Source organism: Octodon degus, unplaced genomic scaffold (assembly GCF_000260255.1).
Source record: "Octodon degus isolate 3935 unplaced genomic scaffold, OctDeg1.0 scaffold00052, whole genome shotgun sequence".
Classification (NCBI taxonomy): Eukaryota; Metazoa; Chordata; class Mammalia; order Rodentia; family Octodontidae; genus Octodon; species Octodon degus.
The window spans coordinates 5,579,521-5,594,903 of NW_004524628.1; the positions used below are offsets into that span (position 1 = coordinate 5,579,521).

General features: G+C 35.7%; 1 protein-coding gene across 10 annotated transcripts in view; it reads right to left on the reverse strand.

The window, feature by feature from the left end:
- Tsga10 (testis specific 10) overlaps window positions 1–15,383 on the reverse strand; it is a 113,264-nt gene that overhangs the window by 17,125 nt on the left and 80,756 nt on the right. For 9 of the 10 annotated variants that reach the window (XM_004633184.3, XM_023717440.1, XM_023717439.1 and 6 more), the window contains 5 exons: window positions 12,393–12,547; window positions 8,973–9,028; window positions 7,673–7,841; window positions 4,172–4,282; window positions 426–611 (listed from right to left, as the gene is read on the reverse strand). In XM_004633184.3, coding sequence (XP_004633241.1) covers window positions 426–611; window positions 4,172–4,282; window positions 7,673–7,841; window positions 8,973–9,028; window positions 12,393–12,547 — 677 coding nt within the window. The remainder of the gene's footprint in view (window positions 1–425; window positions 612–4,171; window positions 4,283–7,672; window positions 7,842–8,972; window positions 9,029–12,392; window positions 12,548–15,383) is intronic. The other variant, XM_023717441.1, reaches the window with a different exon arrangement.

Here is a 15,383-nt window from a genome sequence, read left to right on the forward strand (position 1 = left end):
TGTACCTGTACATGACATATATTTTGATTTTTCTATTTTTCCCAATCCCTTCTCCTCCCTTCAATCCATACATCCCTTCCTATTTATAAAGCTTTGTTTCCATTTTATCCTTTTCAAATCATTTATACAGTGTTCTCACATCTGGAGAATGGGAATATGTGTGGCTGTTGAACTACCTTTTTTGCACTTTGTGTATGTTTTAATTGGCTCCATGATTTTAAAAAATACTAAAGATTATTCTGTTTGTAGGTTAGGTAAGTGATAGAGGAGAACCAGAGTAGATACAACAATGGTTAGAAGGTCACAATTCACTGTATATTTAAATAATTCAACTCAACTGTTTGCTTAGGTATTAACTTATGGAAAGCCAAAAAATGTTTAAATGTGATCCTGGAAGCATTAGAAAGTCATCTCCCCAGACCTACTTGCTCAACCTCTCTGTTGAGGGCATCTACTTTCTCTTTCAATCTGTTACCCTCTGCTTCAGCAGTGATAAGTTCCAATTTGAGGGTATTGTTATCTGCCTCTGTCTGGCGAGCCTTATTCTCCCAGTTTTCAGCATCCTCATTGGCTTTTCGGAGTTGATCCATTATTTGCCGGTTCTCAGATTCCTGTAAAGCAAATCTTAGGTATTATTTAAAACCTCTCTGAGAAAATCTATCCACACTCTTAGTTTAGAAATCTGATCATCCTGCAATTAGACAAACAGCAGCTCAATCAGGATCTGTTGTGGCAGTCTCATTTATCTCTTTAGTGAATTTAAGTCAAGTTAATTATTCTTACTTCAGGAAGAGAAAAACATTTTTTATATTTCCTTGAGTTTAAACAAAACCTTCACTGCCTCCTTTTCCCATGCCTGCTTACTGACTCCTCACTGGTCTGACTTCTGAGCCTTTGATCTTTGGTAACTGTATTCTACTTTATTCACAACTACTTTATTGGGTTGTACTGGCTTCTAAAGTCATACATAGCTGAAGTTTCAACTTGTGAGAATTCTCTTGGTTCAGAGCATTTCCTGTCTGGTTCCTGCCTTTCATTTACAGACCCAACCTTAACTTTCCTGATCACTGGGTATAATTCACTTTGCTTGCTACTCTAATAACTTACCTAAAATTGTTGACAAGCTAAACATCAAGCCAATGTCAATAAACACTATTCATATTATATGAATTCATGTGTAAACTGGACATATGGTATAAAAAAAGTTTTTTTCCACCTTTAAAGTTATACTTTGAGTGCACTGATTGAATAGTATCTTATTTCTACAGAAAAGATTTAGCTCCACAAATAATATGCTATGCTGAGTAATCATTATGGTATATCCACCATCCTTGGCCAGGCTCTGTGTCTAGTCCAGGGTTACCACTTGGGATCATCTGTTGTCACAGATACACACCTACCTGATCAAACAGTTGCTAACAGAGAAGTACAAAGAATAGTCATCAGCCCTCTGGCCCTACAAAACAGACGGCCCATAACAGGGTGATCAATTCTGATTTGCTATATTAAGCTGAGCCACTTTGTCACAGGTTTATACATTTTTAAAAGTCTTAGTATTACAATTTGGCCAAGTTATTCTAGAAACTCAGCCATTAACTTCAGCAATTAATAAAAAGGCACTAGATTTCTCTCACTGCTACCTGTTAATAAACATCACATTTCTCTATCAAAAATCCTAAAGAAAATGACCAAATTGCGAATAAACAATGTTCAACCCTCAACCCTTTCAAATCAGATTTATGTTCTCAGAATTAAGATTAATCATAAGGAACTGATTAAAATTCAGTTAATATTGCCATCTTGTGGTTTCTAATATGAAAGATCTTTGCCAAACCTGTTAACAAATTAATATTGTATATTAACCCACTTGCTTGGGTTTCAAAATTCAGATATTCCAGATGTGCTAACAGAAACCTAACATGTTTTCTGTGACTGGACTAAAAATAATAGTTGTGTATGGAGTAATGCTCAGAAGTTACCAGATAAAACCGGCATAAACAATTCTACCCACATCAACTTTTACCTTTTTTAACTTCCTATAGATCCTACTGTCTATGCTGTTGCTTAAAACTGCCAGATTATTAACGTAGCTGGGTGTGGACATACTGGCACCTCAGAATTTTTAATTTCTCCAAGACATGAATCTTTTTAACTTTAAATTTAGTTTTGTGACCAAATAAAAAGTGAAAAAGGATGACAAAAAAGCTCTCTCCCACCCTCCAGTCCTTGATGCCCCTCCCTTTTAGTAATTATAAAACGTATTTTGTGCTTTTCCACATCCTCCCATCTGACGAGAGCAGTGCGGGGCCTGAGAGAGGCAACATTATGAAAAAGAGTGCAGCTGGTTTGGACACTCACCATCCCTCCTTCAGGACCTCTCCAGTTCCGCATGGGGCCTCCCTCACTCCCCCAGCACGCTGACCAAATGAATAAATACCACACACTTCTTGAAGCTCCTTCCTATCAAATGCATGCCTGGCTTTTTCAACCCATCCAGTACTGTGAAGTACAGTCTCACAAACAAACTCACACCAGAATGCTAAAAGCTGAGAGAGAATTGGTGTGTGATAGAGGGAAACATAGTTATAAAACCTAAATGCTCCAATCTGTAATGGTGGAATTTCAGGTAATGGGACTGATGGACTAGGGAGGTTTAAGATAAGTGTCTAGTGTGACTAAAAACTTACTACACAGCAAATGCTTTTCTGGATATTCACTGATTTTTTTTCTGACCTATTCCAGAGTATATTTACTCATAGATGACTCATTCTCCTAGGTGTTTTTAATACTTTATCTCATGTGTTTGGGTGTTCTTTAAATCCACGGCATTAATGAGAAGAAAAGCCACACCTGGCTCATTCAAAAGGGTGTGTACATTACTGGCACCCTAGAAACAGTAAGTTTCAGGTCTACATAAAGTCTGAAGTCAAGGACTATAATTAAGGATTCTTAGCATCTCTTTAACTGTCAAAAGTCCTTACCAATCCTATGCATGCTATGAACAAATGTTCAAGATATATTTGCAGACTGATATTAAATGGTATGTTAAATAAAATAAGAAGTTGGGGGTTTCCCATTATGGTGTGAGTAGTAAGGGAGAAGGTAGCACCATACCCTATTAGAAAGATCAATCCATGATGTATATGCTGAGATCTTTTACCTCATGGGCATATCCACCATCCTTGGCCAGGCTCTGTGTCTAGTCCAGGGTTACCACTTGGGATCATCTGTTGTCACAGATACACACCTACCTGATCAAACAGTTGCTAACAGAGAAGTACAAAGAATAGTCATCAGCCCTCTGGCCCTACAAAACAGACGGCCCATAACAGGGTGATCAATTCTGATTTGCTATATTATTAAGCTGAGCACTTTGTCACAGGTTTATCACTGAAAACCTCACCATTTTCAAACACAAGAGAGGCTACCTTGATAGTGGCCCTTTATTATCCAGGTAGGAAGATTCTATTTGCTTGGAGTGTTTAAGTTTAGCAAACTAAAGGCACACATTCTTGACTCATCTTTCTGGACACTGGTGATAGTCTAAATAGATAAGTTAAGTTAATTTAGCACTGTCAAATCTAGAATATGTCATTTAGTAAAGAAAGACTTGAGTCATCTCTTCTGAGGTGTGCAATCAATTACTAAACTAATTCTCCTAAAAACTCTTAGGCATTCTTATGGTTTAGATCTAGATTTCCCCTCAAAGCCTCGTGCTTACAGGTGGAGCTTTCAGGAGGGGACTGGATCATAGGTATGTGATTCTCACACCTTGATGATGAGTTCACTGGTGAGTTTATGGCTGGGGGTGATACTGGGAGGTGAAGCTTAGTGGAAAGAGGTGGGTCCCAGGGGGTGTGGCCTGAAAGGCTCTGCATCCTTCTTCCTCCCTTAATCATCCCCCTACTTCTTGCTGCCATGTCATGAGCCCCTTTGCCACACTGCAGGCCAACTATGGACTGAAACCTCTACAAACTGTGAGATGAAGTAAACCTTTCTCCCTTTAAGTTGTGGGAGTCAGGTATTGTGTTTAAGCAAAGAGAAAGTAACTGAAGTATTATGAAAAAGGAGGGGATAAAGGAGGGGAGAGAGAGAGAGAAAAAGAGAGGAAAGAGAGAGAGAGAGAGAGAGAGAGAGAGAGAGAGAGAGAGAGAGAAAGAGAGATACATACTTCAGACTTCAATATATTCTTCAGCTTGTTAACTTCCAAATTAGTATCTTGGACCTTCTGTTTTATGTCATTAAGTTCATTATGTGTATCATTGAGTTTTTTGGACAATGCCTGTGGAAAAAAGATAGCTAGATTTGACTATAACAAACAAAAAATTCCCATATGCAAAATGACTACCAAAAGCTAAAATTTCAATATTTGTAACAAATATGATAAATAAAATTAACATAGCCCAAGAGTAAATGATCAAAGGATCCAAACAGACAATTCACAAAGTGAAAACATAAGTAGATAATACTTGAAAAAAATAAACATTACTAATAAGCAAAGATATGCTAATTGAAACAAAGAAATATAAATTACCTTCAAATTAGTAAAGATTTAAAACTTTAGCTCTAGAAGAAATGAGTATTTCCATGTACTGTTCACTCTAAATATAAATTTGCAAACATCAAATTTGTGATCAGCTATATGAGGATACATTTAAAAATGCTCATTAAAAACAAAGACAAAAAATTAAAAATAAAAAAGACAAAATTTTGATTACTGGTGAAGGTAAGTGAAGGTAAATGGGGATTTATAAAACATTCTATTTATTTAAATTTCATTTAAGAAAAAGAAACCTCACAAGCCTTGGCTCAATGTGATAAAATCTAGTGACATTTAGTGAAAGACATTGTTTATTAAGGTACTGCTATGATAAAAAATATTTATTCACATTAGCTGAATGACACAGTAAATAATATATTTGCCTATTGGTATAGTCACATAGTAGAACATTTGGAGTGATTTTTAATAATAGAATGAAGTGCTGCCTAATCTAAGTTTTGAAAATCAGGCTAAAATACCTCAACCCAATTTTTCAAAAAATGTATCATGGATACATTTTTTTCTACAATACTGACTCTTAATTGACTACCCACAGAAGGAATCCTTCATTAGATCTATGACCCAAAAGAAGAAGAAAACTAATTTGGAATATATGTTACCAATTTTCTTTTTGCTGATCAAAAGTGAAGCAGCTTTGGAGTTCTAACAAGGCAGGGAATGTTTACAGTAAGTGAACAACAGCAATACAGTGAGCGATATGCTGGACATGTGCTTTTCTGATATTGGTGGGAGCATACAAATGCTAATTCTTTTCATTTTTTAAAAAACTTCTTAAAGTAAAACATATGTTGCCATTAATCCCCCCACAAACACTCGCTTTCATTTCTAAAACATATCCCATCATTCATGTAACCTTGTGAAGCAGCTCTGGAAGTTGTCTTTCATGAGAATCTTTACCTGTGCTATTGGGGCTACTTCGATGTCCTAAGCTGATTCAAACTATTTACCTGCTAAAGTCACTTTGATCTTGTAGGGAACAGTGAGGAGAGGCCCAGTTTCACAGAATAACAATAAGGTGGCTGAGGGGACACTGTAATGTTTTTCAAGCCTGCCTCTCCACTGGATAGCAGTATTCATTGTATAGTATTTTTGTAAAAACATGAAAGATGACCCCCAGAACTGCTTCAGAAAGAAGAAAGATCAGTGGGATAAGTGTATTTGAAGTGAGCAGAAATATTTTGGGACAGTTAATGCAATGTGTCTTTTATTGTAATAAATTTTTTAAAACTATAAATGGTTTTTATCAGTCCTTGTACATTCTCATTAAATATCCATTTTACAGATTATGTGATAAGAGTTAAAGAAGTAAAATATATAATTACACAATCTGGCAGTGATATTCAACCCCATATAGAGTGGTGGGATTTTTATTTCAACTACATTAAAAAGCATACATTAAAAAAGTATTTAAAAGTGTTAAAATCAGCTTTTAAAAAGTCAAATGTTAACAGTCACTAACCATAGATGATAAAGATATGACCCCTTTTCTTTTCTATAAGCTTTTATTTCTCAGCAAATAAAAAATTAAATTTCTAGTTTTTTGTAAACACATTATATTCACTTTTAGTCTACTGCTCTAGTGTAAACACAGTACACAAAAGTAGACTTCGTAAATTCTTGTTTTTATTGCCATTATTTTTTAAATAAGTATTATTTTAGAATAGTATTAGATTTATAGAAATGTTACTAAATTAGCACAGATAGCCCCCATACATCTTACACCCACTTTCCTCTTTTATTAGCATTTTATCTTGTATGGTACATTTATCAAAATTAATGAACTAAAACAAATTAATGAACTAACATTGATATATTATTATCTGAAGTCCATATTGTAAGCAGGGTTCATTCACTTTTACAAAATCTATGTTTTTTAAATTCCAAGATCCCACTGATCAATGAACAAAGTATTTTAATGTCTCAGATAATTTTTTGTAATTACAGTGTTGCATTTTTAGCTATTTATGTAAATTTAGAAATTAACAATAAAAAAATACAGGTGTTATGATGCAAACTAAACACATAGAAAATGATACCAAAGCAGGCTAAATCGTTTGGACTGAAGAATATGGAGGGGCAAAGAAAGTTTCCAAAGAGAAGTTTTTAAATATTCCAGTTAAAATACTGTTATTAGAGATGAGAGCTGTGGATTAGACTGAAATACACTGGTTTAGAGAGAAATTACAAAAAGAATTTTCCTGGGGCCATGGAGATAGCTCAGTGGCATAAATTCCTGCTTAACAAGTGCAAGGTTCTGAGTTCGACCCCCAGTACAAAAAAAAAAAAAAAAAAAAAATTTCTTAAAAGAAATCACAGTGGTGCCATAAAACATGTGGCACCATCCGTATTAAAAAGAATATATAGTCCATCAAGTAAATTCACCCTTTTCATTAATGTTTCTGATGGCTTTTACCCTCATTTATTGAATTACTCAGTAAAAAAGTACTTTCTCCAAAATCCAGTCAGGGAGACTGCTCCTTATTCACAGTATAGCACTTAAGGGTATAAGAATATTACCAACTACATGCCATCTGTATGCAAAGATTTGATCAGAAGAATTAGAACTCCATTATTTGGGTAGCCTTGTATGGCTGTGGCTGATCTGATCTAAGCAAAGTCTTTAAATACCGTTACACACATCAGGTGCATAGGTTCAAGGTTGTGAGTAGCTATGTGTTGGATGTGATTAATGTTAAGCCATGAAATTTAAACCATCAGCTTAGTTATATAACCAGTGTTTTAAAAGCATGTATGACATTCAATAGTGTATTATGTATGACAGATATAGTGAACTCTGGTAAACATTGCAATATTTCTTTAATCACTTCTAGAGTACAACTGAAAACAACTGTACATTATATACATAACTGCAAATTTGCACTGTTACCAAAAAAGTACTTTTTATAGTATAATATTAATCTATTATATTCCTATTTCTTCTTTTAATATTTAATACTTTATGTCTGAGAATTTCTATTATAAATTATATAGCATACATGTCACAAAATTTTTCAGTTCTAACGTCTGAACTTTTCTACAAGATAAAATTAGGGTTGTGCCTCAGGAGAAAATTTTTCTCCTTGGCGAATAAAATTCTAGGAACAAGTGTACCTGGTTTTCTTGTTTAGCTTTACCAAACTGCTCTTGGAGATTGTCATTGTCATGAGCCAAGATATCTCTTTCCCTAGCAATCTGAGCCAGCTCATCGTTTGTTTCATCTAGCTGTCGACGCATCCTGGCGATATCTTGTTCACACATAATGAGGGCTTCAGTGGACTGTCTATTCCACAAATCAAACAGTACATAAGAAGGGACATTTTACTGAAACAGAATAACAAACACTTGCAAGACAGAAGATGGACAGTTAGTACGAAAACATTTGAGGACATTTACAAATGTTTGAATGTACAGGAATATGGCCAAGGCAGCGCGTTAGTGTCTACATTGCCATCATTTTGCTATACGAAAGGCACTAAATATATGTAAGCATCAATGATTTGCTAAATATTCCAAAACTTTTGACATTTAATAATAGGAAGTCCTTCATCCTACCTCTAGCTGTTATGGCTTTGTCTCCTTTGTAGATTCCTCTTCTTCTGCCCCCTTAAAAATTAATGTTTTTCAGGGCTCAAACCTTGGCCTCCTGATTCTCCTCACACTAGCCTTTCTCTCAGAGAAACCCCATTCATATCCATGGATCTAACCCCATCTGTAGCCAGATGACTCCAGGGCCATGAACTCCAGACTGTAGCTCCCCTGATAACACTCCAGACCCGAAGTTACAGGACATGTCTACAACAAGGACTCAAAGGCTCTTAAGTTCAGAGGCAAAACCATCTGTCTCCTCACACTTCTGTCATATTCAGTATTCATTCCTGGACAGAAACTTAGTAGTCCTAGTCTTTCTCTCATAAAAACCTCATTCTCTTTGTTTCCCAACTAAAGCCTAATTTACCATTAACTCTTCTGTCTGGATAATACACACACACACACACACACACACACACACACACACACACACCTCTTTAAGTCAGTCTTTAACAAGTTCTTATGTCCCGACAGGTAAACCAAGACTCCTTTGTCTGTAACACAGGCCTCTTCAAGCCTATTTAGCTTCTTGTTCTTTATTTGTATTTCAGGTTGCAGCAACATTCATTTACTTGCAGTTCAAGAGGCTCTGGAATCTGACTTGTGGTTCCTTGCCATGCTGCAGCTTTGAATGCCCTTCTCTTTATTTTGCTTAGCAAACAGCATCCTCTCTTTCAGTTCCCTGCATATTTATTAGACCTCCCTTGAACATTAACAGAGTTATCACCTCACCTACAATACTAAGTCCCTTCTTTCTTACTCTGTTTACCTTACATTGTACCTTGCCCCCAGTAAGTGCTGGAATACTTGTTGAATGCCTTACCTTGATGCCTGTTCCATCTCAGCAATGATATTCTTCATGCCTGAAATGGTCTTTTCCTTAAAAAGTAAATATTAAATGAAAATTATCTTAAACTATTATTTCTGTTAAAACTGAATGAACAAAAAGAAAATGTCCCTTTTCATTTTGAGTTTCACTTTGCTTTGAACACTTATATCCTATTTTTCTTTTCTACACTTTAACGCTTACTATATCAATGCAAATATTTGGACAGGGCAAAAATATAGACTGTGCTCATTAAAGCAAAGGCTACACTTACATGGTCTGCTCTAAGATCATATGTACATAATACACTGCTAAATGATTTGTGCAGTCACCAATCAATAAAAGACACCCCCTCAAAAAATTACCCTGTTTTGTTTTTCCTCTAGGAAAATCAGTGGTTTGGTATTGGAATCTTCTATAATGAATAGGATGCATTTGCTTCCTTATATTCTACACACAATAAAACCAAAGAGATGAATCACATGTAACTAAATTTAGTTCATAAGGAAAATAACTAATTGAGTGTATCATTTATATTAGCCAGCCATCTCATCTTAAAAAGTTGCTCCAATTGAATTACTTGTAAGCTACTAAGAAGCATGAGATGGTAAGGAGGAAGCACTAGTCCTAAGCCAAAGATAAATTGAAATAACTATTTTCTCCCTTTCCAGAGATACAGGAAAGGAATAGAGTTCATCAAGGCTGACATGGGTTTGAATATCTTTATTGCCTTCAATAACATACACATCTTCTAAAACTCTCCTTCAGCCTAAGCTAATCTAACTATAAACAGATACTTAGAGTTAATTTCAAACCTTAAAAGATAGTAAGAAAATTGTCCTTTCACTTAATAATAACTACATCTAACCTAGTCTTTTGGGTTTTAAATCCTTAGTAACCAAGCAAAAAGTTGAAAAGCAAAATATATTTCCCAATCAATACCACACCTGTCTCCACAGAGGCAGTAGTGTGTGCAAGTATCTTTCTTTATTCACGTGTTCCCTCGCTAGAGTAATGTTAGCTTCACTTGCCTTTTCTAAAGTAGAAAGAATGTGAAGATTCTACATCTGGCTGTAATGAATACTGGAGTATAGTTAAAACAGTTACTAATAAAAAAGTTAAACTTCTTTAAGAACAAGTTTGTAGAGGAAAAACTCAAACAAAATACTTCTAAACATAGAATGTTTACATGTTCTAAAGATATAATTTGATGAATTTTAAAATTCTAAAAACCTAACTGAACTTCTAGTGCTTTTGAAAGTCGTTACTTGGTTGGGCTTGAAATATACTTTATAACCTTTAAAAGGACTTTCCTTTATTAATAGAAGTTTACCTTGAAAGTAGGGTTCTGTAAGAACACTGTAAAGTATCAGAGAAGTAAAATTACTCAATGCAAATCTAATAACACACCGTCAAACCTATTTTTTTTTCTCAATAGGACCCGAATACCACTATTACGACATTAGCAATGTAATATTCCTTCTCAGCATGTTAATCCAGCCAGGAACATAAGATTCACATTAATCATTACAATTCAGTTTAGACAGGATGATGACAAATGTATTTAGGAAGAAGAAAAACTAAAGACTTATACAAATAACTGGTTTTTCTTATTCAAAAGAATCTGTCAGCTTACTACTCAGTTTTCAATCATTAATTGGTAGCAAATAGTAAAACATCAACTTATTCACTATAATGTAGACTTTTTAAAATTTATTTCTGTATGCACATTAGACTATGAAACAGTCCTACTTTCCATTGAAGGGCAATTGTTAGTTCAGTTCTGAAATGCAATTATAGAGAACACTGTGTCTTTTAATTTTCTAGAACTACCTTTAAAATTGTGTCCTTCAAAAGATAAATGTGATTACTTTCATAAAATCTTACACAAAGTTCTTGATTTTGAAATAGACTTAAATTCAGTAATCCTTGTGAAAGAAAGTTAACACTGGTATAGTTAGCAGAATGAAATAAATGTGAAGTATTAGACACAGCAGAGAGAAATGAGAGTCAGGAAAATGTGCAAACAGTGTTTCTTATAAATGTTAGTCTTTTGAAAGGAAATTGTATTTATTCAAAAATGTTCTAAATGTAAGGAAAAACAAAATTCAACCTAAATTTTTAAAAATAAGAATGAGTCAGGCTTTTCAGCAAGCCAGTATTTACTATCCCATGCCTTCTGATGGCTTCCATTATGCCCACTATCCCAAATTTACAGACTTCACTTTTCTACCACTAGAAGCCCAAGAGCATATGACTATTTTACCTACATGTCCTGAAGACAGTTTAAACTCATCATGTGAATAATCTTCCTTGTGAGGCATGCTTTATTTCCTACTTCCGCATAGGAACACTTTGTACGTTCCTAATGTGGAACCCACATCTTGTCAGTCTGACCTCCCTAAGAGATGCGTTTCTCCCACTGAGACCATCACTGCCCCCACACAGGTCTCACAACTTTTCTCATAACTACTGTCCCTGTCACTATTTTCATTTCCTTTCTAATTTGTTTTTATATGGATTACAATGTCAAGATATTTGTCCTAAAATAATCAACTACAGCATTTCATTTACACTATTATAATGCCCCTCCATGTCCATTTGCTTTTTTGTCCTACCTCACCTTTTGCTCTCCCATACTTACTCTTGGCAACCTATTCTCTGCCTTAGTCAACCATCAGGGGGTTCCAGGAAACTTCATGAGAGCCATCAGTCTCCTGTAAACTCCTTTTTCTATCTGATCACATTCTCATTGTCCTTTCCCCTAAAACTTTTTCTGGCTTATTTCTACTCATTTTTCAGTGGAGCTAAAGCATTGTGAATTCTGGAAGTTTTCTCAGATCTTCATCCTCCCTTAACCCAGCCCCCATATTGAAGCAGGTATGTGCCTGTTAAACTCCAGTAATACGCTGCGTGTATGTCACTGTGGCATGTAACATTTTGTCATAATAATATCTTTATGTTCCTCCCTATTATATTCACCTTCAGTTTTTAATATAGTATCTGGCACATGTCAAAGAATGTCTGCTAGAAGAATGGATGGACAGATTGATGAACAATGTGTGCAGGGTCCTAGTTCACTGCCACAGAGGCAATTTTAATGGGAGAAGCATTTGGTCAACCTAAAGAAATGAGTTTTACCTCTTCACTCTGATATTTAAATTAGTTATTATCAGTGAATATCAGCTGCTAATTCATGACAGAAAATCATTAATAATCAAAATATTACCTAGTGAATATGCACACATACTTCCTAAGACTATCTTGAGATATTTCAAAGTCAGAATTTAAGCCTTCAGCTCCCTAAGAGAACTTTGAGAAAATACTATTATTTTATTCAGAGTCGAGTAAGCCACAGTTTAATATTTAAACATCTCATTTAAACATTTCTTGTCCATTACAATTCTCAAAACATACTTTCATTGCCAAACTCTCTCCAAGGGATGCAATATTCTCAGATTTTTTGTCCAAACATGCTTGCAGGCATTCCTTTTCTTTAGCCAGATCATTGATGGCTGCACCAAGAATGCTGATTTCTTCTCGCTGTGCAATATTTTGTCTTGTAAAATTATCTAAATACATAATCATAAAGGCATTGTTTTTAATCAAGACAAAATATTTTTCCAGTTCAAAGAGATTAAAGTACTTTCCAAAGTTCTCCTACATTATATGCACCAACTGAAAATAAGAATATTGTATCCCAAATAAAAAGATTTTTGTTTTTAGTGATTAAAAACTGCAATGAATCATAAAATTTGAAATGGTGCAGACATAGAAAAACACAAACATCTTTGAATTGGAATAGTAAAGGAAAGCTCTATAGAATAAGTTCTCAAAGTGGTATCCCATGTGTGTTGGGGATGGGTGGGTAGATGAATGGAAGAGGTAAAAAATCAAAACAACCTGTGGCCTTGGGCCCCTTTGTTCCCCCTCCACACCCTCTAGCTTGGGACAAACATGGTATATAAAGCTAAGTAACAAAATTTAATGAAGTATTCATTTAGTTTAATCTTTATAGTCAAATGTCTTCTAACATTCAGATTTTTTCCCCTAATTTTTCTAAAATTCCTAGGAAAAAAATCATCACAGGGAGTCTGATTCTATTTTTTTTCTCTATCATAGGAACTTGGCAAGCCAACAACAATGCTGAAAGCTTCACTGTGGGACACTGGTTTCAGATTACAGTTTCTCTGCCAGCATCAGCGGTATCACCTGGAAAATGGAAGCTCTGGGGCCCCATTCCAGACCTAATGAATCAGAAATTCTGGGAGCTGGAACAGCAGTTAATGTTTTAATAAGCCCACCCCTCCCTTCACTCCACAGTGATTCTAATACATGATAAAAGGTGAGAACCACTGGTCCAAAGCTGAGGTTATGGGGTATCAGAATCACCCACAGAATATGTAAAGACAGAAAGGCTCTGGTACTACCCACTTCAGAGACTCTGAGTCCAGGAATCCCTATCAGCTTCTGGTAATTTCTGCACACACCAAAGTTTGACAGCCACCAGTCTAGCACTTCCCAAGGTCAACTCTTCTAGACCAGACCTCCGGATAATACCTGACCAGTTAATCCCTGCAAGGTGGTCAGACAAAGTGCTGAGAGAGATCAGACCATAATGCCACGTGTGGCATGGCACTTGAGAATGTACCAGGCCTCTCTGCAGGCAGTACTGACGTTAAGGCAACCCACATGTCTGGAGTCTTTTGATATAAGTTCATTCTTACTGATGATCAATCTATTTCTCTCGCTCTCACTCTCATTCTCTGTACCTGGAATTGAACTTAGGACTTTATGCTTGCCAGGCAGTATTAATTTCTTTCCTTTTTTTGCAGTACCGGGGATTGAACTCAGGACCCTGTGCTTGCCAGGTAAGCACTTATTCTATTGAGCTATCTCCCCACTCCAAAACTAAAGGCATCCTACCACCAATCACCCAGCCCACCCCACCCCCCCTTTTTTTTTGGTGGAACCAGGGATTGAACTCAGGCCCTTGCACTTGCCAGGCAAGCACTTATTCTACTGAGCCATCTCTCTGACTCCCTTAATTTCTTTATTTTTTAGTATTAATTTCTTTTAAATAAATAAATAAACAAACAAACTATTGGGCCAGCGAGATAGCTCAGCAGACTAAAGCACCTGCTTAGGCAAGCTTAGGCAAGTGCAGGGACCGCAGTTTGATCCATCCACCACATGCCCAAACCAGCCCCACCCCCAGGGCATCTTGAGCCCGACAGAGTCCTGGCATAGTGGTGCATGTCTGTAATCTCAGCACTGAGGACACTGAAAGCAGAATCACTATGAGTCTGAGCTGTGTAGTGAGACCCTGCAACAACCAAATACAAAAAAAAAAAAAAAAAAAACCTCTATCACTTTATTTTTTGCGGCCTTTCAATAGCCAGACTTCTCAAGAGGCTTTTCTATCCTTTCCCACCTCTACTTCACTTCCATTTATTTCTAAACTTCCACATCTAACACTCAATTCAAATATTCAATATGACTCAAACATTTTTTGGTCTAATCCTCATTTCACTTGGATTTTTGTTGTTGTTATTGTTATTAGCTTGTTTAGTCTTGTGGGGTTGATTTTGCTTTTGTTATCCTTTTTTTTTTTTTTTTTTTTTTTTGGCGGAACTGGGGATTGAACTCAGGCCCTTGCACTTGCCAGGCAAGTGTTTATTCTACCGAGCCATCTCCCCAGCCCTGTTTTTGTTTTTTGACACACAGTCTCACTATGTATTTCAGGCTGGCCTCAAACTCACAGCAATTCTGCCTCAGCTCCTCAGCACTGGGATTACAGAAGTTCATGCACCACCACACCCAGCCTTTACTTCATTTCTGACAATTGATCATACTCTCCCTTTCAAAAACACGCTTGCCTTCCAAAATAACACTCATTTCTAGGTTTTCCTTCTACTTCTTTGAGTTCTTCTACTTGGTCGTGAATCCTCTTCTCATTCTTTGTATTTTCCTGAGGTGATTTCATGATTTTTAAATATCACACACCTGCTTATGTGCCCCCAAAATATACTAGTTAGTTTAGATTTCTCTTCTGAGATACAAACCTATATATTCAACTGCTCACCTTATATCTTTACTTGGTCTCAAAGTGCTAAAAAATGAATTCCCTTTCAATACTGCCTTTTACAGTTCTCTTTTAATATTCTTCTCAATAAATAGCAACTCCAGCTATCTAACTGTTCATATCATTTATTTAACTACATAACAGAAAATATTAAAAAATTTTTCTTTTAAAATAGGCTCTTTCATAAGAGATAAGATCATTATAACCATATTTTCAAGAAGATCACCAGTAAAAAAACATAAAGACGACTTTATAAAGGTGATTTTTTTATACAACAAATATATATAAGCCACACACTTGTGTGTTTTACATCAAAATAATGA